The 24,566-nt window shown below is 29.6% G+C and overlaps 9 protein-coding genes across 9 annotated transcripts; 3 read left to right on the top strand and 6 right to left on the bottom strand.

The window, feature by feature from the left end:
• The first annotated feature begins 77 nt into the window (after positions 1-77).
• LOC142645944 (RCC1 and BTB domain-containing protein 1-like) lies at positions 78-1,940 on the top strand. The gene has a single exon (XM_075823544.1). It carries the CDS (start codon positions 305-307, stop codon positions 1,886-1,888), a length of 1,584 nt encoding a protein of 527 aa, XP_075679659.1. The 5' UTR covers positions 78-304; the 3' UTR covers positions 1,889-1,940.
• Positions 1,941-3,105: 1,165 nt separating this feature from the next.
• LOC113798967 (RCC1 and BTB domain-containing protein 2-like) lies at positions 3,106-4,990 on the top strand. The gene has a single exon (XM_027349563.2). It carries the CDS (start codon positions 3,336-3,338, stop codon positions 4,719-4,721), a length of 1,386 nt encoding a protein of 461 aa, XP_027205364.2. The 5' UTR covers positions 3,106-3,335; the 3' UTR covers positions 4,722-4,990.
• A 267-nt stretch (positions 4,991-5,257) lies between these two features.
• TppII (Tripeptidyl-peptidase II) lies at positions 5,258-10,386 on the top strand. The gene is made up of 7 exons (XM_027338193.2): positions 5,258-5,996; positions 6,062-6,411; positions 6,482-7,825; positions 7,887-8,466; positions 8,542-8,679; positions 8,764-9,725; positions 9,805-10,386. Exons 1-7 carry the CDS (start codon positions 5,703-5,705, stop codon positions 10,280-10,282), a joined length of 4,146 nt encoding a protein of 1,381 aa, XP_027193994.2. The 5' UTR covers positions 5,258-5,702; the 3' UTR covers positions 10,283-10,386.
• A 692-nt stretch (positions 10,387-11,078) lies between these two features.
• LOC113788743 (RCC1 and BTB domain-containing protein 2-like) lies at positions 11,079-12,183 on the bottom strand. The gene is made up of 2 exons (XM_075823575.1): positions 11,411-12,183; positions 11,079-11,283 (listed from the first exon to the last, which is right to left on the bottom strand). Exons 1-2 carry the CDS (start codon positions 12,062-12,064, stop codon positions 11,227-11,229), a joined length of 711 nt encoding a protein of 236 aa, XP_075679690.1. The 5' UTR covers positions 12,065-12,183; the 3' UTR covers positions 11,079-11,226.
• A 294-nt stretch (positions 12,184-12,477) lies between these two features.
• LOC142645943 (RCC1 and BTB domain-containing protein 2-like) lies at positions 12,478-13,596 on the bottom strand. The gene is made up of 3 exons (XM_075823543.1): positions 13,565-13,596; positions 12,818-13,521; positions 12,478-12,524 (listed from the first exon to the last, which is right to left on the bottom strand). The coding sequence occupies exons 1-3, from the start codon at positions 13,594-13,596 to the stop codon at positions 12,478-12,480; spliced, it is 783 nt and encodes a 260-aa protein (XP_075679658.1).
• Positions 13,597-14,517: 921 nt separating this feature from the next.
• On the bottom strand, positions 14,518-16,672 carry LOC113794788 (RCC1 and BTB domain-containing protein 1-like). Its single transcript, XM_027344928.2, has one exon. It carries the CDS (start codon positions 16,418-16,420, stop codon positions 14,756-14,758), a length of 1,665 nt encoding a protein of 554 aa, XP_027200729.2. The 5' UTR covers positions 16,421-16,672; the 3' UTR covers positions 14,518-14,755.
• Positions 16,673-16,748: 76 nt separating this feature from the next.
• On the bottom strand, positions 16,749-18,213 carry LOC142645942 (RCC1 and BTB domain-containing protein 1-like). Its single transcript, XM_075823542.1, has 3 exons — positions 17,439-18,213; positions 16,948-17,348; positions 16,749-16,766 (listed from the first exon to the last, which is right to left on the bottom strand). Exons 1-3 carry the CDS (start codon positions 18,211-18,213, stop codon positions 16,749-16,751), a joined length of 1,194 nt encoding a protein of 397 aa, XP_075679657.1.
• Positions 18,214-21,725: 3,512 nt separating this feature from the next.
• LOC142645951 (RCC1 and BTB domain-containing protein 2-like) lies at positions 21,726-23,853 on the bottom strand. The gene is made up of 2 exons (XM_075823573.1): positions 23,804-23,853; positions 21,726-23,707 (listed from the first exon to the last, which is right to left on the bottom strand). The coding sequence occupies exons 1-2, from the start codon at positions 23,850-23,852 to the stop codon at positions 22,035-22,037; spliced, it is 1,722 nt and encodes a 573-aa protein (XP_075679688.1). The 5' UTR covers position 23,853; the 3' UTR covers positions 21,726-22,034.
• Positions 23,854-23,938: 85 nt separating this feature from the next.
• On the bottom strand, positions 23,939-24,543 carry LOC113788768 (uncharacterized). The gene has a single exon (XM_027338221.2). The coding sequence runs from the start codon at positions 24,391-24,393 to the stop codon at positions 24,055-24,057; it is 339 nt and encodes a 112-aa protein (XP_027194022.2). The 5' UTR covers positions 24,394-24,543; the 3' UTR covers positions 23,939-24,054.
• Between the last annotated feature and the right edge of the window lie 23 nt (positions 24,544-24,566).

Here is a 24,566-nt window from a genome sequence, read left to right as displayed (position 1 = left end):
TGGACAGCTAAAAAAAACGTGTTGCGCAAACTCATGTTTTCTTTTCGATTTTCTTTTTTCGAGCATAAATGCAACGATGATCTAACGATCGTGTAACTTTTTTCATTTCGTTGTTTGCTTTCAATTTTTGTATTTTTTTCTTCAAAAATTTGTTGTTAATGATCAAATCAATCAATAAATTGTTCGGGTATTGTGTATTACACATTTTGTGATTGTTTGTTTATGTGTGTGTTTTAGCAGACCAGTGTTGAAAACCTTTTTTTTTTTGCTGCAAACAAAACTAAATTTTCAAGAAAAAAAAACAATGAAAATAATACCAACCGATACTTGGGTGGATATTGAATTATTTCAAAATGATTTAAAAGATATTGATCCGGAATTTATTCCAAACATTGTTTCCGTTTTTAAAATATCCTCTCATGATAGTGATATGGGTTTTCTATTTATTACCAATAATAATGCTACCTATGTTTATGGTGATGAAATATGCAAATGGCTATCGTTACAACATAATCCAAAACAACCACAACAGATTGACATTTTGAATGGCAAGAAAATTATACAAGCCAATTCTGGTTATAATTTTGTTGTCGTTCTAACTGATGATGGATTAGTGTATCTAGCCAGTGGTGATTCAAATTGGCAAACGAACAATACTTTTCGATTGATCTCTATCGGTAATGATCGTTTTGAAATGATAGCATGTGGACAGCATCATTTGTTGTTGTTACAACAAAAAGGAACTGTTTTTGCTTTGGGAGAAAATGAATATGGTCAATTGACCGGTAATTTACCGGAATCGTATAATGATCTTGTGGACACTGGTTTGAATAATGTCAAAATAATAGCTTGTGGAGCTGGCCATAGTCTTGCTCTTACCAATACGAATCAAATTTATTCCTGGGGCTGGAATGAGTATGGACAGTTAGGTCTAGGGGATACAAATGACCGAACAACACCTTCACTTGTTTCATTTCCTGATGGTTCGATTGATAGTCCAATCAAAAATATTGTGGCCGGTGAATGGCATTCTTCATTTTTATTGGAGGATGGTCAGATTTTTGGATGTGATTATGGTCCACGCTATATTAATGATGCTAAGCAAGATGCTTTTGTGCCGAAAAAAATTCCCATTGAAAATGTTCAAAGTATGGCTTGTACAAATTATCTCCATATTTCATTGGCATTGGATCATTCATCACATTATTATAGATGGGGTAGATTAAATTATAGAAAATTGTTACCACTCAAAAAATTGGACGGTCAACTGAAATCATTTGCAGCAGCATCAGCAATAGTAAATAAATCACCAATCACTTTTGGCCTAACATCAACCTTCTATACATACAAATCCAATGATCCGATATCATTTATTGAATTATTCAATAATCCTGATAATTATGATGTTGAATTTGTAATCGATGATAAACCAATACTGGCTTGTAAATGTTATCTAAAAATAGCATCAAAATATTATAGTCGAATGTTTTCAGGTGTGTGGCAAGAAAATACTAATCGAGTAGTGATTGATGCATATAGTTATGATGTATATTATTCATATCTACGTATGTTACATACTGGCAATATTCGAATCAATCGATCCAATATAGCTGAATTTATCGATCTGGCCAATTGTTATTGTGATGAACGATTAATGAAACATTGTCGAACATTCATACGAAGGGATCTCAATAAGCAAACTTTATTCATTTATCTACCATTAATCAGTAAATATGAACTTAATGATATGAATGATAAACTTGTCGAATTAACTATCAAAGATGTTATACCAAAAATCAGTAATATTACAAAATTTTTGGGATTGTTTTTCGAACAACAATCTTTTTGTGAAACAAAAGATTTGCCTTGCAAACGAAAAAAAAATTGACGATAACTGAAAAAGATTTTGTTTCCGATTGATACATTTGATAAATATAACATTTTCATTTTTTGTTTTGTATAACAATTGTTAATTAAATTTGTTAAAAAACTTTTTCCGTAATAAAGTATTATTATGGATATGCAATCAATTGTTGTTTATGATTTAATCCAATTTTGAAAATCGGGCCAACAAAAAATAGATCCAAGATGAGGGAAATTATCATCGATGATAGAGATGAATTCAGAAATTTTTTTTTAGTTTTTTTTGATAAGAATGGACACTATATTCATTAATTGTACCTCTTTTTTTCTGAACAACAATCTTTTTTTTGGGAAAAAAAATAGTCAAAAGTGACAATCAAAAATGAATCTTTTAAGCCAGAATTTTTGCCCTTTTTTCTATTTGATTGCGTATACCGTACGTCGCATGTTGAACAAAAAATAAAATATGCCTGCATTTAATTTAATTTAATTTAATTTAATGAAACAATTTCGGCACGAAGTCCTAGGACTCTTGTACCAATAAATAATGATAAAAATTATTTTTATGAAATTAATGAGTGTGTTATTTGTATGTGTAAGAGTATTGATTTACATAGTGATGAGAATTTAATATAATTAGTTTTATTTTTTGTGTACGTGTTCGTGTTTCTAGTGTGGAAAAAGTTACTAATAATATCTTTTGTGTGAATACACTCCAACAGCAAGTGAAGAGGGGTCTCTTCACTGCCGCAGGAGCAGTGTTTTGGTGTTGTTTGTGCGTGTAAACGGTTGATAAAAGAGAAGAATGGGCCGTGGCCTGTGAAGAATGGTGTAGTGTTTTTGTTTGGGATAATGTGTTTTGGTATACCTAACGGAAAGAAAGTTTGAAATGTGGTGTTTGTGTTTTCTAGGTAATATCTAAATTTGTCTTGAAAGAAAAGGTCAATGGAAATTTGGGGGGAACCATGGTGTTTCATGACTTTGGCTTGCATGAAGTCAGAGAGGAGGGGAATCTTCGCTAAGAGGTGTGTACAATGTGAAGATGTTGATTTATAAGCATGAATACATCGGACAGCTATTTGGTATTGTAATGAATTAAGTTTTTGGATATTATTTTTCGTGATGTGAGGAAACCAAATTTCTGCTCCACAAATATGCCTGCATTAACATTACAATTTTGGACAGCTAAAAAAAACGTGTTGCGCAAACTTTATGCGCACGTTAATGTTTTCTTTTCGATTTTCCTTTTTCGAGCATATATGCAACGATCATCTAACGATCGTGTAACCTTTTTCATTTCGTTGTTTACTTTCGATTTGTGTTTTTTGTTTTCGAAAATTCGTTGTTAATGATCAAATCAATCAATCGATCGATTGAATAATCAATTGTTCAGATAGTGTGGAGCAGACCATCGTTGAATATTGGTTTTTTTTTTTTGCTGGGATTGAAATTGAATTTTCAAGAAAAAAACAATGAGAAAAATAACAACCGATACTTGTGTGGATATCGAATTATTTCAAAATGATTTAAAAGATATTGATCCGGAATTTATTCCAAGAATCTTTTCAATTTTTAAAATGTCTATGGATCAAAATGATTTTCTATTTATGACCGATGATGCAACCTATGCATATGGTAATGTAATATGCGAATGGCTATCGTTAGAACATGATCCCAAACGACCACAACAGATTGACATTTTGAATGGCAAAAAAATTATTCAAGTTGAATCCGGCAATGAATTTGTTGTCGTCTTAACTGATGATGGACTAGTGTATCTAGCCAGTGATGATTCAGATTGGCAAACGAACAATACTTTTCGATTGATTTCAACCGGTAATGATCGTTTTGAAATGATAGCATGTGGTTGTCTTCATTTGTTATTGTTACGACAAGATGGAACGGTTTTCGCTTTGGGTGATAATTGTTATGGTGTATTGACCGGTAATTCAGATTCATCGTATGCTACTCTTGTGAACACTGGTTTGAATAATGTCAAAATAATAGCTTGTGGTGGTGAACATAGCCTTGCTCTTACCAATACGAATCAAATTTATTCCTGGGGCTGTAATAAGTATGGACAGTTAGGTCTAGGCGATATAAATGACCGAACAACACCTTCACTTGTTTCATTTCCTGATGGTCAAATTAAAAATATTGTGGCCGGTGCCAGACATTCTTTATTTTTATTGGAGGATGGTCAAATTTTCGGATGTGGTTATGGTCAACCATCAATTAATGATAATGAGCCAAATGCAAAAGTGCCGACAAAAATTCCCATTGAAAATGTGCAAAGTGTGGCTTGTAAGAATAGTTTTCTTTTTTCATTTGTTTTGGATCATTCATCCCATTATTATCAATGGGGTAGAAAAAACAATAAAAAATCAGTCCCTCTCGAAAAATTGGATGGTCAACTGAAATCATTTGCTGCAGCATCAGCAATAGTAAATAAATCACCAATCACTTTTGGCCTAACATCAACCTTCTATACATACGAATCCAATAATCCGATATCATTTATTGGATTATTCAATAATCCAGATAATTATGATGTCGAGTTTATTATCGGCGACAAACGTATATTGGCTTGTAAATGTTATTTGAAAATGGCATCCAAATATTATAGTCAAATGTTTTCGGGTGATTGGCAAGAAAGTAATAATAGAGTGGTGATTGATGCTTATAGTTATGATGTATATTATTCATATCTACGTATGTTACATACTGGCCAAATCCAAATCAATCAATTCAATATAGCCGAATTTATTGATCTGGCCAATTGTTATGATGATGAAGAATTAATGAAACATTGTAAATCATTCATACGAATTGAATCTAAATGGAATGGACTTTATTGACTTATCTTCCATTAATCAGTAAATATAAACTTGATGAAATGAACTTGTCAAACTAACCATCGAAGATGTTTTACCAAAAATCATTAATAATATTACAAAATTTTTGGTAAATTGTTTTCCGAACAACAATCTTTTTGTGAAACGAAAGATTTGCCTTGCAAACTAAAAAAAAAATCAACCTAAATTAACGATAACTGAAAATGATTTTCTTTCCGATCGATACATTCGACTATCATAACATTTTCATTTTCATTTTTTTTTTTGTGTAACAATGTTAATCTTTATCAACAAAAATCAATGTTCAATGCCTTCAAATTTGTTTTTGTAATATTGAAATTTAATAAAAATTAAATAAAAAAGATTTTTTTCAAAATAATACCACACCATGCATGCATGGTATGAACGTGTTAAGAATGAATAGTTAAAAAAAAAAAATTTCCAAAATGTTCGAAATCGTACGACGCATGCGCCAAAATTGTATACAACAATGAGTTTGCATAAACACAGTGAATAAAATCGATCATTTATGATGATTACTGATGGTTATACTTCTTGATCAATATTTTCTTTTTTATTAAAAAAAATTTCGATTTATAATCGTTAATTTTTCTATTTAAAACTCAACTAAATAAACAAATTTATTTATCTTCGGGTGTTGTCCTCGAATCGTATGTTTTTTTTTTTTTTTTGGTTGTCATTTCAATAAATATTTCCGATCATCATCATCATTTTGCTTTGTCAGTTTTTTTTATTTACCACACCGGTCAATCTGGTTAACAGATTAATTGATTGATTGATTTTTCGCTGATTAAGTTTTGCACAAAAACAAACAAACATCGATAAAACAGACAGAACGGAAAAACGATAATAAAAATATTTCGTTTGGTCTTTTTTTCTCATATAAAAACTTTGAAATTTTATCCACAAAAATCTGTTCGATTAACGATTGAATTTTCAACCAACCAACCAAACAAACCAAAAATGACCGATCATAATTTTGATGAATTTCCCTACAATGCATTATTACCGAAACGTGAAACACAAGCATCAATATTTTTAACAAAATATCCATCATATGATGGTCGTTCAGTACGTATGGCTATTTTTGATTCAGGTATTGATCCTGGTGCACCAGGTTTAACCATAACCAGTGATGGACAACCAAAAATTATCGATATGATTGATGCAACCGGTTCTGGTGATGTTGATACAACAACAATTGTTGAACCAGATTCTGATGGTTATATTATCGGTTTAACTAAACGTAAACTTAAGGTAAATGATTATTGAATGTTTTTTGGTTTTGATTGTAAATAATCTTTCTTTGTTTGTTCCAAAAGATTCCAAATGAATGGAAAAATCCATCCGGAAAATATCATATTGGTGTGAAAAATATTTATGAATTATTTCCAACCACTGTACGTTCACGTATAAAAAAAGATTATCTGGATAAAGAATTTCTACCTAAACATAAACCATTATTGGCCGATGCTTTAAAACGTTATGAATTATTTTGTCAAAAACATTCGAATGATGAAATTATTGAAAATCAACAGGAAAGAATTCGTATTATGCTTGAACGTGAAGAATTAAAATCACAAATTGATTTATTAAAAGATGCACAGGCAAAAATTTCCGATCTTGGTCCAACATTTGATTGTATTGTTTTTTTCGATGGTCAATATTGGAAGTAAGTTTTTTGTTTTGTGATTTGTTTGGTTTGTTTCTATATTAATTTATTAAATTGAAACAAAATTTAGAGCCTGTATCGATACAACTGGTGAAGGACGATTAAATGATTGTATTGTTTTGGGTAATTATCGTGAATGTCATCAATATGGTACCATTTCGGATCGTGATAAATTTAATTATTCGGTTAATATTTATGATGATGGAAATCTTTTGGAAATTGTTGGCCAATGTTCAAGTCACGGAACACATGTTGCATCAATTGCTGCAGCAAATTTTCCCAATGATCCGGATCGAAATGGTGTTGCACCGGGTGCACAGCTTGTATCGATTGTTATCGGTGATAATCGTCTTGGTACAATGGAAACTGGTTCGGCTATTATTCGTGCATTTATCAAAGCTATTGAATCTGGTTGTGATGTAATTAATATGAGCTATGGTGAACCTGGTCATTGGGCTGAAGGTCGTGTATTCGATCTGGTCAATGATTTGATCAATAAACATGGTCTTATCTATGTTGTGGCAGCTGGAAATGATGGACCAGCTTTATCAACACTTGGTGCATTATCATCAATGCAATCCGATAAGATAATTAGTGTTGGTGCTTATGTTACACCTGATATGATGGAAGCTGAATATTCAATGTTGGAAAAATTACCCGGATCATCATATTCATGGACATCACGTGGTCCGGCTAGTAATGGTGCACCAGGTGTTTCGGTTTGTGGTCCTGGTGGTGCAATTACATCCGTACCGAATTGGACACTGAAAAGTGGTGTACTAATGAATGGTACATCGATGGCATCACCAAATGTTTGTGGTTGTATTGCATTATTATTATCGGCATGTAAACAACGATCAATACCATATACACCATATTCAATACGAATGAGTTTGGAAAATACTGCATTGAAAGTACAAAATTTTGAACCAATATCACATGGTAATGGTTTAGTACAAGTGGAAAAAGCATTTGATTTTCTAACCACTTATCAACAACAGCTTAATAATGAACGTAATATTCAATTTCGAATCACTTGTAATAGTGATGGACAATCATCATCATCATCAACAACAGCGAATGCATTAGGAATTTATCTTCGTGAATTTGAACAAACAAGAAAACCATCAATGCATACAATAACAGTAACACCGGAATTATTTCAAGATAAAAATCAAGATGATAAGATAAATTTTGAAATGAATTTCAATCTAATATGTACGGAAACATGGATAAAATGTCCAAAATATTTTAATCTAACATATGGTTCACGTTCGTTTATGGTACGTATTGATCCTAGTTCATTAGTGGATGGTCAATATTATCAAACATGGATTGAAGCATATGATGTAAAATGTATTGAAAAAGGATCATCGTTCAAGATTCTTGTTACAGTTATTAAACCGTTGATTATGTAAGTTTTAATGGAAATTTAATTTTTTTAATTTTTATAAATTTTTTTCCCTATACGTTAGTGAAAATGATCGATATCAATTTACTGAACATTTTCGTGCTGGTTATTTTAAACGTTTGTTTATCAATGTACCAGATAATTCAACATCAGCACGTATCGTAATACGTAATAATCATACAACCGAAATTGGAAAATATGTTCTTCATATTCATCAATTACCTGCACAAAAAAGTTATAGGGATTATGATTTTTTAAAATATTTTTCCATTCAACCATCATCAAATATTTGTTATAATTTTGATGTAATCGGTTCGTTAACAATGGAAATTTGTTTCGGTAAATGGTGGTCTTGTTTATTCAATAATGAAACTAGTGTTGAATTGGAATTTTATCGTATCAATATTATTAATGAATATCATACGGGTAACGGTAATTTGATTGCAAGTAATTGTATTAAACGTATTGATTTAAGAAATTTTGGTCAACAACCAATGAAAATTAATCCTATATTAAAATTTAAAACATTTATTCATTCGATTAAACCATTGGAATCAAAAATTCGACCATTACTTGATTGTCGTGATAAATGGCCTGAAGGAAAAATTATCTATGAAATAATATTGACTTATTCGCTTAAATTGGTAAGTTTTTTTCTTTTTAAAAAAATTTTGTTTTTAAACGTTGAAACTTTTTTGCAAAAAATTCATCAATCACAGACAAAAAACAGCGATTGTCGTATATCGTTTCCATTATTATCGGATATACTTTATGAATCACCATATGAATCACAATTATGGATGCTGTTCGATTCGAATAAACAACATTTAGCATCAGGTGATGCTTATCCTGAAAAGGTTTGTTCAACAACAACAAAAAAAAAACTTGATTGATTGATTGATTCATCGAAAATTCTTTTCCACTATTTTATAAAAATTTAGTATAACATTAAATTGGATAAAGGTGAATATAAAATATTGTTACAAATTCGTCATGAATCGATTAAACAATTGGAACATGTACAAGAATTACCAATACAAATTATACATAAATTACGTGATACAATCATATTGCCAATTTATTCATCAAATTATCAGGCAATTATTGGTAATGATAGTAAAAAATTGACAAATATTTTATTACCAACAAATATTACCGTACCGATATTTATATCGAATATTATGAATGGATCATGTTTGATTGGTTCGAAATCTATACCAATCAAATCATCTATGATGGGAATATTTCGTGGAAATATTTCAATTCAATCGAATCAAAATAGTAGTAATAATAATAATGATCAACAACAACAACAAGCATTATTTATGAAAAATTTTCCAATCGAATTGATAGTTGATTGTGATGGATCGAATTCGATTTCGAATCAGAATAATAAAAATAAACAATCAACAACTTCGACAACAGCAGCAACAACAACAACAACGGATTCAACAACAACAACAGATTCAACAAAACCATCAACATCGAATGATGATAAAGATTTGAATGAAATTCGTATTGGTCTTGTCAATAAATTGGATAAAAATTGTCAACGAAAATATTTGGAATCATTGGAATCAGATAATAATGTTGCTTGTGATCCACAATTTTTATTAGCCAAATTACAATTACGTTATCAGGAACCGATTAAAAATCCACATTCAAAAATAATATGTGAAACTGATGAAGCTTCAAAAACAACTAAAGATGATAAACATGATAATGATATTGTTGGCGGTGGTGATGATCATGAATGGCTTTGTTCTAAAGAAAAAGAACTATTAAATCAAATTGAAATGGCGGATAAAATTCTTGAACCAATAATCAAAGATTTTCTAAACACATATACAACATTCAAATTGGATAACAAACGAATTCTTGTTTCACAATCACAGGCTAAAATGTAAGTTTTTAAAATTTCGTTTGTTATTTTGCTTTCATTTTGGTTTTTTTTTTTTGTTGTCTTTAATCATCAAATCTAGAACGGAAAAAACTAAATCAATAGTAATGGATACATTGATTATCAAAGGTATACAGCTTTGTCGTTTAATTAAACATCGTCGTCATTATCATTCGAATGTTGAAATTCCTGGCAAATTTTCTGAAAATATTGAAGATGTTTATGGAAAATTATCATTATTAGTGGATAATATTTATAATGATTCGAAAACATTGCCATTTGCACAGAAACATTTACTTCTTCATGGACATTATGCTCGATTCATTAAGATTGCACTTAAACAGCCGGATGATTCATCATCATCATCAGCAGCAGCAGCAACTGTAAACAACAATGAAAGTGGTGGCTGTAATAATGAAGATGATCCATTTTGGACCAACAAAATGGATACCGAACATCGAATAATACGAGCATTCAAACAGCTTGGTTGGCATCATTTGGCTGGTCATTTGGAACGACAAATTCATGTGAAATTTCCAAATTCTTATCGAAAATTCTAATACAAATCGATCGATAATGATTTCGATCTTTTTTTTCTAATCGCTTTTTTATTTTAATGAATTTTAAACAAAGAAAAATGAAATAAAATTTTTATTAAATGAAATTTTTTATTAGGGGAAAAGACAATCATTCAATTTTTGGTTTTTTGTTTGATGAATCTATTGATTCTGAGGATGATTGCTGTTTTTCGAGGTAATTTTGAAGGAAATCTTGAACAGAATTCTCAATTTCTTGTTGGTAATTGTTTTGAATTTCGGGAAATAGTTTATCATAGGCAATTTGTCGAAGTTTACCATTCAATTCATCAAGTTGATATTTAGAGATTAATGGAAGATAAATTTGTAATGTTTTTTCATTAAGATCATTTTGAATGAAATATTTACAATATCCAAGCAATTTCTCATCACAATAACAATGTGCCAGATCCGTCAATTCGGCAATATTTTCTGTATTGATTTTGATTGAATCCTTATGACCACAATGTAACATATTTAGATAAGAATAATATGTATCATAAGAATATGAATCAATCATTATGCGATCATTTTCACGCCATTTCCCAGATAACATTTTGCGAAAATATTCCGATACCGATTTTAGATAGCATTTACTTGCCACAATACGTTGTTGTTGTTTGCCAATGATAAATTCAACATCATAATTATCCGGATTATCAAATAATAGACGAATCGATTCTTCGGGTTTGCAAAGTGAATGTTTACAATCATCAAGTTGATAAAATGTTGATGTTAGACCAAATGTCAAAGGCGATGGTGAATATTTTGCTACAATAGCGGCAAATGATTTTGGTTGAAAATTTAATTTAGTGAATGAAGGCCAATGACGTCCGTAAATTTTCCCCATACATAATACGATGATTTTCTATAAGCTAATACAAATTTACCATATTTAAAAGTGGCAATTCTTTCTACTTGGCTAAGAACTAATTTCGGTAAAACAATACGTTTATGATTACAGGACTTATAAACATCAGCCAAATCTATGCCACAAAAATAAAGTTCATCATTTTCGAGTAAAAATAAGGAAAAACTTTCGCCAGACGCAATATCTTTGATTCGGCTATTGAACGTATCACCAGGGATTAGGAATAATGTTGATTCACTTACATTTTTACGATGACCAAGACTTAATTGTCCATGATTGTTGCTTCCCCATGAATAAAGTTTTTGTCCATTTGTCAATGCCAAACAATGATATTTTCCACAAGCAATAAGTTTTACATTTTCTAAACCTTTAACAGGTTCAATACATTCGTTAACATTTGATTTAGAACCGTCAAGCATTAAAGGTGAATTATGAATGTTTTTGAATACGGTACCATCATTTCGTAACAATAATAAATTCGATGCACCACAGGCAATCATTTTGAAACGATCATCATTATTATCATTATTATTGATGGTTATTAATTTGAATGTTTTTTTCGTATCCCATATATCATCATCACTGGCTATATAAACATGACCATTTTTAGTCAGAAGAACAACAAAATTGTCACCAGAATCCACTTGAACGATTTTCATATCATTTAATAAAGAAATCTTTTGTGGTTTTGATGAATCCGATTCTAGCGATAACATTTTACATATTCGATTACCATAAGCGAATATAGAATCTTTTGTCATTAATAAAAAATTTTGTCCATCATTGAAAAGACTTGCAATCGAAACTATTGATTCGATAAAATTTTTATCGATTGCATAGAAAGTATCATGAAATATATCAATATCAACAATTTTATCAACTGATCGGTTAGTCATGATTAATGTTGAATTTTTTCTCGAAAAAAATAAAGAAATCAAATCCAAATTCACATAAATTTCGACAACGAACAAAAAAAAATGAGCTCGAAAACAAAAAAGGAAAATCGAATAAATTCCGTATAAACACACACTGCAGATGTGTTTATAAGCTTTTCGATTCGAAAATGATGTATTCATTCATAAATGACATTCACAAGACCAAACATTCGAATCGGAATCGATAATTTAAAAAAAAACATTTTACATTTAATTTGATTAATAGAAAGAAAATGTTATAAAACAATGAAAATGGTTTTGAAGCAAAAAATCTTAAATAAAAATTTTAAATTTTTCTTATTGTTGATTGTTTTATGTTGATGTTAAACCAAATGTCAGTGGTGATTTTTTTTCTACAACAACTGCAAATCATTTTACGGATGAAGGATAATGTAGTTGGTAAATTCGACCTCACAAAGAACTTTTTTGGGAAATAAAACAATTATTCTGTTTTGGGTCTTTTATTTGATAAATCTATTATTGATTCTGAAGATGATTGAAATGATGATTGTTGTTTTTCGAGGTAATTTTGTAGAAAATCTTGAACAGAATTCTCAATTTCTTGTTGGTAATGGTTTTGAATTTTGGGAAATAGTTTATCATGGGCAATTTGTCGAAGTTTACCATTCAATTCATCAAGTTGATATTTAATGATTAATGGAACATAAATTTGTAATGTTTTTTCATTAAGATCATTTCGAATAAAATTTTTACAATATCCAATCAATTTCTCATCACAATAACAATGTGCTAGATCTGTGAATTCGGCAATATTTTCTGCATTAATTTTGATTGAATCCTTGGGACCACAATGTAACATATTTAGATATGAATAATATGTATCATAGGAATATGAATCAATTATTATACGATCATTTTCACGCCATTTTCCCGATAACATTGTGCGAAAATATTCCGATACCGATTTTAAATAACATTTACATGCCACAATACGTTGTTGTTGTTTTCCAATGATAAATTCAACATCATAATTATCCGGATTATCAAATAATAGACGAATCGATTCTTCGGGTTTGCAAAGTAAATGTTTACAATCATCAAGTTGATAAAATGTTGATGTCAGACCAAATGTAAAATGTGAGGGTGAATATTTGGCTACAATAGCGGCAAATGAATTGAATTGAATATTGAATTTAGCCAATGAAGGCCAATGACGTCTGTAAATTTTTCCCCATACATAATACGATGATTTACCATAAGCTAAGGCAAATCTCTTAGATTTTGAAGTAGCAATTCTTTCTACTTGGCTAAGAACTAATTTTGGTGAGACAATTATGTCACGATCCTTCTTATTATTTCCAATATCGTTTTTCAAATCGATGCCACAAAAATAAAGCTTCTTATTTTCGAGTAAAAACAAGGAAAAATACTTGCCAATTGCAATATCTTTGATTCGACTATTCACCAGAAAAGTTGATAATAATTGTTGGATTAACTAACACTTTTACGATTAGCAAGAGCCAATTGTCCATATTTGTTGGCTCCCCATGAAAAAAGTTTTTGTCCATTTGTCAATGCAAAATAATGACTGTGACCACAAGCAATAAGTTTCACATTCCTTAAATCATCAACACGTTTAATACGTTTTTGTCGAATGTATTAAATCCGTAGAATTATGAAATGCTATCAAAACTTTTGAAAACTTTACCATCATTTCGTAACAATAGAAAATCCGATGCTCCACAAGCAATCATTTTGAAACGATCATTATTATGATTGACGTTTATTAATCCAAATGATACATCCTGACATTCATCCTCATCATAATCTATGGCTACATAAACTTGACCATCATTAGTTAGAAGAACGACAATGTTGTTACCAAAATCTACTTGAACAATTTTCATATCATTCAATGAAAAAATTGGTTGCGGTCTGGATGAATCATGTTCCAATGATAACATTTTACAAATTCGACCACCATAAGCAAAAGTAGAATTTTTTGTCATCAATAAAAAATTCTTTCCATCATCGAATAAACTGGAAATCGAAACGATTGATATAATAAAATTTTTATCGATTCCACTAAAAACTTTTTTAAATATATCAATATCAACAATTTCATCAACAATTTTGGCCATCATGATTGTTGTAGAATATTTTTACGAAAAAATAAAGAAAGAAATCAAATCCAAATTCACATAAATTTCGACAACAAACAAAAAAAATGAGCTCAAAAAAGGAAAATCGAATAAATTCCGTATAAACACACACTGCAGATGTGTTTATAAGCTTTTCGATTCGAAAATGATGTATTCATTCATAAATGACATTCACAAGACCAAACATTCGAATCGATATCGATAATTTTAAAAAAACATTTTATATTTTTTAAAATATAATTTTATAAACTTTGACTTTTTTTTGTAAAAAAAATTTTATTGAATGAAAAAAAGGATAATTTAATTTGATTAATAGAAAGAAAATGTTATAAAACAATGAAAATGATTTTGAAGCAAAAAAATCTTGAATAAAAATTTTAAATTTTTCTTATTGTTGATTGTTTTATGTTGATGTTAAACCAAATGTCAGTGGTGATTTTTTTCTACAACTGCAAATGATTTTGTGAATGAAGGATAATGTCGTTGATAAATTCGACCTCATACAGAACTTTTTTAGAAAATGAAACAATTATTCGATTTTAGGTTTTTTGTTTGATGAATCTATTGATTCTGAAGATGATTGCCGTTTTTCGAGATAATTTTGTAGAAAATCTTGAACAGAATTCTCAATTTCTCTTTGATAATTGTTTTGAATTTCGGGAAATAATTTATCATGGGCAATTTGTCGAAGTTTACCATTCAATTCATCAAGTTGATATTTAGAAATTAACGGAAGATAAATTTGCAATGTTTGTTCATTAAGATCATTTCGAATAAAATTTTTACAATATCCAATCAATTTCTCATCACAATAACAATGTGCTAGATCAGTGAATTCGGCAATATTTTCTGCATTAATTTTGATCGAATCCTTGGGACCACAATGTAACATATTCAGATAAGAATAATATGTATCATAGGAATATGAATCGATCATTATACGATCATTTTCACGCCATTCACCCGATAACATTTTGCGAAAATATTCCGAAACCGATTTTAGATAGCATTTACTTGCCACAATACGTTGTTGTTGTTCGCCAATGATGAATTCAATATCATAATTATCCGGGTTGTTAAATAATCGACGAATCGATTCTTCGGACTTGCAAAGTAGATGTTTATATTCTTCAAGTTGATAAAATGTTGATGTTCGACCAAATGTTGGTGTTAGATCTGATGTTGGTGTTAGACCAAATGTAAATGGTGATGATGTGAACTTTGACACAATTACTGCAAATGATTTTGAGCAAAAATTCAATTTTTTGAATTTAGTCCAATGACTTTGGTCAATTTTTCCCCATATGTAATGCGATGAATTCTTATAAGCCAAGACAAATTCACCATATTTGAAAGCTGCAATTCTTTCTACTTCCTTAAGAACTAATTTTGGTGAGAAAAAATCTTCACAATTGTCAGAAAAATCCTCGCCACAAAAATAAAGATCAAGATTTTCGAGTAAAAATAAAGAAAAATTCTCTCCAGCCGCAATATCTTTGATTCGACTATTGACCGAATCACCAGGAAAAGGACAAAATTTTGGGTTCAATTCAGACCGCACACTATCAAGACCTAATTGTCCAGAATTGTTGCTTCCCCATGAATAAAGTTTTTGTCCATTTGTCAATGCCAAACAATGATTTCGTCCGCAAGCTATAAGTTTTAAATTCTTTAAATCATTAATAGCATTAAAAAATTTAGCACCACATGTATTAAATCCGTATGAATTGCAGAATGTAGGATGAGCGCTTTCGAAAACGGCACCATCTTGTCGTAATAATATCAAATCAGATTCTGAACAAGCAATCATTGTGAAACGATCTGCATCATTAGTGACGGTTATCAATTTAAATGTTCTTTTGGTATCCCAATTACCATCACTGGCTAAATAAACATGACCATAATTAGTGAGAAGAACGACAAAGTTGCCACCAGAATCCACTTGAACGATTTTCATATCATTTAATAGAGAAATCTTTTGTGGTTTGGATGAATCATGTTTTAATGATAACATTTCACAAATCCGATCACCATAAGCAAATGTAGAATCTTTTGTCATCATCAAAAAATTTTGTCCATCATTGAAAAGACTGGCAATGGAAACGATTGAATAAAGAAAATTTTGATCGATTGCATAGAATTTATCTTGAAATATATTAATATCAACAATTTCATCAACAATTTTGGCCATCATGATTGTTGTTAAATATTTTTTTTCAAATTCAAAAGTCAAAAATCAAATTCAATTTGCTAAAAACAACACAAAACAATGAGCACAATACGAAATAACAAAAAAAAAGGAAGATCGAATGAATTCCGTACACACACTCACTCACACACACAGACCACTCAGAAAAAAAATCTACACTGTAAACACACACACAGTTGTTGCTTTGAAATATTTTCGATTGTTTTTCCGATGCATCGCGATTATTGTGCAGCCACTGAGATTAAGCGACCAAAAACATTCGAAAATAGGTATTCGAAAATCAACAAAATGAAAAAAAATTCATTATTTTCATTCAACATAAGGTTTTTAACTTCAAAATATTTTTGTAAAGATTTGATAAAATTTTTATTTTAAATCAATTTTATTGAAGAAAAATTACAATATTTTGAATTTGGATAAGCCGAAAAAAAGGGGAATAAAAATGATTATGAAAGATAAAAATGATTTTGAAGAAAATCTTGAATCGATTCATTTTGAATTTTTGGCAATACATTTTCAAATGTAATTTGTCGAAGTTTATCATTAAATTCATCAAATTGATATTTAGAAATTATTGGAAGATAAATTTGTATGGTTTTTTCATTAAGATCATTTCGAATAAAATTTTTACAATATCCAATCAATTCTTGATCACAATAACAATGTGCTAGATCAGTGAATTCGCCAATATTGTTTGCATTGATTTTGATTGAATCCTTATCACCACAATGTAACTTATTTAGATATGAATAATATGTATCATAGGAATATGAATCTATTATTATACGATCTTTTTCAAGCCATTTTCCCGATAACATTTTACAAAAATATTCCGATACCGATTTTAGATAAAATTTACATGCCAAAATACGTTGTTTTTGTTGGCCAACGATAAATTCAACATCATAATTATCTGGATTATTAAATAATTGACGAATTGATTTTTCAAATTTGGAAAATGGATATTTATATTGTTCAAGTTGATAAAATGTTGATGTCAGACCAAATGTTAAAGGTGATGGTGTGAATTTCTCAACGACAGCTGCAAATGATTCAAATTTAGCATTCAATTTTGTGAATGAAGACCAATGATGTTTGTAAATTTTTCCCCATACATAATACGATGATTTACTATAAGCTAGGGCAAATTTACTATATTTGGTAGTGGCAATTCTTTCCACTTGGCCAAGAACTAATTTTGATGAAGAATATATATCAGTATTAGTCAAATCCTTGCCACAAAAATAAAGCTCTCCATTTTCGAGTAAAAATAAGGAAAAATATTCGCCAAACGCAATATCTTTAATTCGACTATTGATTGAATCACGAGGAAATTGAAAAAATTTAGGCTTACTATCATTTTCATGTGATTGTCCATAGAGTTTTTCTCTATTTGTCAATGCAAAATAATGATCTGGTCCACAAGCAATAAGTTTCACATTCTTTAAACCTTCAACAAGTTCAATACATTTTAGTGGGATTCTGTTTGAATTCAAAGTTTGAGTGCTTTTGAAAACGGTACCATCTTTTCGTAACAATAGTAAATCTCTTGTTCCACAAGCAATCATTTTGAAACGATCATTATTATCATTAATGTCTGTTAACAATTTAAATGTTTTTTTCGTATTCCAGAAATAATCATCACTGGCTACATAAACATGACCATCATTAGTAAGAAGAACGACAAAATTGTCACCAAAATCTACTTGAACAATTTTAATATAATTTAATAAATAAATCTTTTGTGGTTTGGATGAATCATGTTTTAATGATAACATTTTACAAATTCGTTCACCATAAGCATATATAGAATTTTTTGTTATCATCAAAAAGTTTTGTTCATCATTGAAAACACTGGAAATCGAAACGATTGATTTGATAAAATTTTTATCAATTGAACCGAAAACATCTTGAAATATATCAATATCAATAATTTTATCCACTGGTTTGGCCATCATGATTGATGTTTTCTTCCAAAAAATCAAATTTAATTTGCTGAAAACAACATTGAAAAGAAAATCGAGCTCAATAAAAATAACAAAATACAATATCGAATGTTTATCATGCAAGAAAAAACGTGGAAAGAAGAGTGCAACAGATAGAAAAAACTATGTTGTCTATTTAAACATTTTTTTCACATATTTTGTTAAAATGGATGGATAGCATCGATGATTTTAATTTGAAAATCTTTTTGGCGCGCATCTTTCGAATTTAACTCGTTCGCTACCAGCGCTTGAGAAACAAATCTTTAACCACAGCCCATGGAATTTTTTATAATAGAACTTTGAATGGCAATGATTTTAAAACCAACGCATATTTGTAAAAGTAATTATATAAGAAATTTGAAAAAATCTAATTGATAAATAAATGTAAAATCTTAAACGACGAGTATTTGCATTTATGTAAAAACAAAAACGACGCAAATTTGATCAAATGTGAATCCAAAAATCAAGCATATTCGATCTAATGTAAAAACAAAAACGACGCATATTTGATCAAATGTGAATACAAAAATCAAGCATATTCGATCAAATGTAAAAACAAAAACGACGCAAATTTGATCAAATGTTAATACTAAAACCAAGCATATTCGATCTAATGTAAAAACTAAAACGACGCAAATTCGATCAAATGTTAATACTAAAACCAAGCATATTTGCTTAAATGTAAATACAAAAACGACGCATATTTGCGTCGTCGGGCTCAAAATAAAGAACTAAAACGACGCACATATGCGTCGCTGGTAGCGAACCTGTTAAGTCAGAATTTAACTCGTTCGCTACCAGCGCTTGAGAAACAAATCTTTAACCACAGCCCATTGAATTTTTTATAATAGAACTTTGAATGGCAATGATTTTAAAACCAACGCATATTTGTAAAAATAATTATATAAGAAATTTGAAAAAATCTAATCGATAAATAAATGTAAAATCTTAAACGACGAGTATTTGCATTTATGTAAAAACAAAAACGACGCAAATTTGATCAAATGTGAATACAAAAACCAAGCATATTCGATCAAATGTAAAAACAAAAACGACGCATTTTTGATCAAATGTGAATACAAAAACCAAGCATATTCGATCTAATGTAAAAACAAAAACGACGCATTTTTGATCAAATGTGAATACAAAAACCAAGCATATTCGATCTAATGTAAAAACAAAAACGACGCAAATTCGATCAAATGTGAATACTAAAACCAAGCATATTTGCTTAAATGTAAATACAAAAACGACGCATATTTGCGTCGTCGGGCTCAAAATAAAGAACTAAAACGACGCACATATGCGTCGCTGGTAGCGAACCTGTTAACAACAACAAAAAAAAATCACACAGAAAAATCATTAATCAATTTTTTTAAATTGTTAATCAATCAATTTTATTAGGAAGGAAAAAAATCAAAAAGGATCATTTGATTTAATTAGTAAACAAATGTTTATAAATGATTATTGAAGATGTAAATGATTAAATAATCGACGAATCGATTCTTTAAATTTGGTAAATGGATGATTACAATCTTCAGTTTGATAAAATGTTGATGTTAGACCAAATGTAAATGGTGATGGAGTGAATTTTTCTACGACAGCTGCAAATGATTCAAATTTATCATCCAATTTTGTGAATGAAGGCCAATGATGTTTGTAAATTCTCCCCCATACATAATACGATGATTTACTATAAGCTAAGGCAAATCTTTTATATTTTGAAGTGGCAATTCTTTCTACTTGGCTAAGAACTAATTTTGGTGAAACAACACTTTTTAAAAAGAAGAATTCATCAGCATCAGCCAAATCAATGCCACAAAAATAAAGTTGCCCATTTTCCAGTAAAATTAAGGAAAAATACCTGCCAGAAGCAATATCTTTGACCCGACTATCAATCGAATCAATAGGAAATTGAGCAAATGTTGGCTCACTAATATCATCACAATAATCAAGATCTGTTAAGCGACCAAAAACATCAAAAACATCTGATTGTCCATAATAGTTTTTTCCCCATAAATAAAGTTTTTCTCTTTTTGTCAATGCAAACCAATGACTTAAACCACAAGTTATAAGTTTCACATTCCTTAAATCGTCGACAGGTTCAATACGTTTTGGTCGAGATTTTTCGGAATCGTTAGAGCTGTCAAAACTTTTGAAAACAGTACCATCCTGTCGCAACAATAGAAAATCTGATTCTCCACAAGCAATCATTTTGAATCGATCATCATTATTACTGACGGTTATTAATTTAAATGTTTTTTTCGTATCCCAGACATCATCATTACTGGCTAGATAAACACGACCATCATCAGTGAGAAGAACAACAAAATTGTCACCAGAATCAACTTGAATGATTTTCATATCATTCAATGAAGAAATTGGTTGTGGTCTGGATGAATCATGTTCCAATGATAACATTTTACATATTCGATTACCATAAGCAAACGTAGAATCTTTTGTCATCATCAAAAAGTTTTTGCCATCATCCTCAAAAAGACTTGCAATCGAAACGATTGATTTAATAAAATTTTTATCGATTGAACCGAAAACATCTTGAAATATATCAATATCAACAATTTTATCAACTGTTTTGGGCATCATAATCGATGTTAATTATATCAAACACAACACTTTTTTTTAACTTATTTTATTCACATTTAAAAACACCAAAATTACAATACAATTATCAATATTTCCATTACCACCAATGTGACCAGTTCCATCAATTTCCAACCAACGTTTGCTAATTTTGATCGAGTTTATATATGTTTTTCCATCAAATATTTTAGCCGTCCATAAAACTTGTTAATATTAACGATAAATATTTTTCCAATCCATATCCATCGGCATCCTGTTTTTCTGTATCTTCTAAATTCTGATCAATTTTATTTCCATTTTTGATCATAATTCAAACTTCATCAGCCAGTTTTGTTTTCATTTTTCACATCCTTCCAATAATTGTTGTGCTAATGATTTGATTTGTTTTGATTTCCAATTTCCATTAATTTATAATTTTCCAATGACAAATATTTTTTTTTCAAAAAAATCAAATTCAATTCGCTAAAAGCAATACTAAAAATAAAATCGAATAAGAATAACAAAAAACAATATCGAATGAATGTTTATCATGCAAGAAACAAAAAAAACGTGGAATGAAGAGTGCAACAGATGGAAAACAAAGCTATAGTTTTGTTTTCCATAATCGACGATAGCATCAATGATTTTAATTTGAAAATCTTTTTGGCGCGCGTTTTCCAAATTCAAGTCAGAATGTAACAACCGAAAAAAAATCCTCCCTCCCAAAAAAAATCAATTTTTTTTTATTGTTAATCAATCGATCATTTGATTTGATTAGTGAAAGAAAAAAAATGTTATAAAACAATGATTTTGAAGAAAAAAAATCTTAAATAGAAATTTTAAATTTTACATTTGTATCGTTAATTGTTTTATGTTGATGTTAAACCAAATGTCAATGGCAATGTTACGATTTTTTTTCTACAACAACTGCAATGTTATGATTTGTATTTAAAATTTAATATTGTGAATGAAGGATAATGTCGTTGATAAATTCCACCTCTTACAGAACTTTTTTTTTTGAAAAATAAATGCAATCATTTGATTTTGGGTTTTTTGTTTGATGAATCTATTGATTCTGAAGATGAATGCAATGATGGTTGCTGTTTTTCGATATAATTTTGAAGAAAATCTTGAACAGAATTCTCAATTTTTTGTCGATAATTGCTTCGCGTATGGGGAAATAGTTTTTCCAATGCAATTTGTCGAAGTTTACCGTTTAATTCATCAAGTTGATATTTAGAGATTAATGGAAGATAAATTTGTAATGTTTTTTCATTAAGATCATTTTGAATGAAATATTTACAGTATCCAAGCAATTTCTCATCACAATAACAATGCGCCAGATCCATCAATTCGCCAATATTGTCTGTATTGATTTTGATTGAATCCAAATGACCACAATGTAACATATTTAGATATGAATAATATGTATCATAGGAATATGAATCAATCATTATACGATCATTTTCACGCCATTTCCCAGATAACATTTTGCGAAAATATTCCGATACCGATTTTAGATAGCATTTACTTGCCACAATACGTTGTTGTTGTTGTTTGCCAATGATAAATTCAACATCATAATTATCCGGATTATCAAATAATAGACGAATCGATTCTTCGGGTTTGCAAAGTGAATGTTTACAATCGTCAAGTTGATAAAATGTTGATGTTAAACCGAATGTAAATGGTGATGGATTGAATTTCTCAACGACAGCTGCAAATGATTCAAATTGAGCATTCAATTTTGTGAATGAAGGCCAATGATGTTCGTGAATTTTTCCCCATACATAATACGATGATTTACTATAAGCTAAGGCAAAATGACTATATTTTATAGAGGCAATTCTTTCTACTTGGCTAAGAACTAATTTTGGGGTATCAATATTTTTAGAATCGGAGTATTCATCAGGATCAGCCAAATTCTTGCCCCAAGAATAAAGTTGCCCATTTTCCAGTAAAATTAAGGAAAAATAGCTGCCAGAAGCAATATCTTTGATTCGATTATTAATCGAATCACTAGAAATTTGAAGAAATGTTGGACGACCAACAAGTTTTTGAGAACCATGACCCAATTGTCCAAATTCGTTGTCTCCCCATGAATAAAGTTTTTCTCTATTTGTCAATGCAAACCAATGACTTGCACCACAAGCAATAAGTTTCACATTCCTTAAATCTTCAACAGGTTCAATACGTTTTGGACGAGCATTTACGGAATCGTAAATGCTGTCAAAACTTTTGAAAACAGTACCATCCTGTCGCAACAATAGAAAATCTGATTCTCCACAAGCAATCATTTTGAAACGATCATCATTATCACTGACGGTTATTAATTTGAACGTTTTTTTCGTATTCCAGACATCTTCAACACTGGCTAAATAAACATGACCATCATTAGTGAGAATAACGACAAAATAGTCACCATAATCCACTTGAACAATTTTCATATTATTTAATGAAGTAATAGGTCGTGGTTTAAATAAATCATATTCTAACGATAGCATTCTACAAATTAGGTGACCATAAGCAAAAGTTGAATCTTTTGTCATCATCAAAAAGTTTTTGCTGTTATATTTAAAAAGACTGGCAATCGAAATGATTGATTCGATAAAATTTTTATCGATTGAACCGAAAACATCTTGAAATATATCAATATCAATAATTTTATCAACTGTTTTGATCATCATAATCGATATTTTTTTTAAATCTTTTCAACGTAAAAATAAAAATAAAAACAAATCAAATTCACGTTACAATAATAACACACACACAAAAAGAAGAAAAAAGAAAATTGGGTCCTTACTAATTTTCATGCAACGGCTGGTGCTCAAATCGAATGAATGTTTTTTCATGAGTAAAGAATGCGCGCACAGACAGACAGAAAAAAATTTGTTGTCTATTTTAACATTTTTCAAACATATTTTGTTAAAATGGATCATTTTGATTTTTGAAAATTTTTATTGAAAAATTTAATCATTTTTTTAAAAGAAGATTTGATTTAAAAATCAAATTGATTGATTTGTGTTACAAACAAAACGAAACAAAATGTTTTTTTCATTTTGTTTGATTAGCTTTACCTAAATCGGCCAATGTATGATATGTTGAATGATTTGTTGATTTTAAATTCATTTCTAAACGTTTTATCCATTGATCTAATTGATTACAACAATCACGTGATTCATTAAATAATTCTGATGTTATAATTGTTGATGATTTGATCATTAAACAATTGATTTTTTCGGATAATTTTTGAGCACGTTTAATTTCCTGACGGGTCCAATCTTTACATGGTTCCAAATCATCGGATGGTAATCGTCTTGCTTGGCTAATGAGTTTTCGTAGATCACTTTCAATAATCGATGATTGCGATGATGAAATAGCGGCGGTGGACATTGTTGGTTCGTTCTTCGTCGGGGAAAAAAAACTTTACGAAAAATTCAGCTTGGATCAAAAAATCGAAACTTTGAAATAAGACGATGGTGATGAATGAATGACAGGAATGAAATCGAATCGTTCATTTTTAAACTAAAATTTTTTTGTTGATAATCAAAATCAATCAATAATAA

The sequence above is a fragment of the Dermatophagoides pteronyssinus genome, unplaced genomic scaffold, assembly GCF_027571235.1.
Source record: "Dermatophagoides pteronyssinus isolate colony J.1.1.1.1 unplaced genomic scaffold, Derpt_VIB-CSIC_2022.12 sq0031, whole genome shotgun sequence".
Lineage (NCBI taxonomy): Eukaryota > Metazoa > Arthropoda > Arachnida > Sarcoptiformes > Pyroglyphidae > Dermatophagoides > Dermatophagoides pteronyssinus.
The sequence above is the reverse complement of the archived record's forward strand: the minus strand, read 5'-3'. Positions and strand labels throughout refer to the sequence as shown.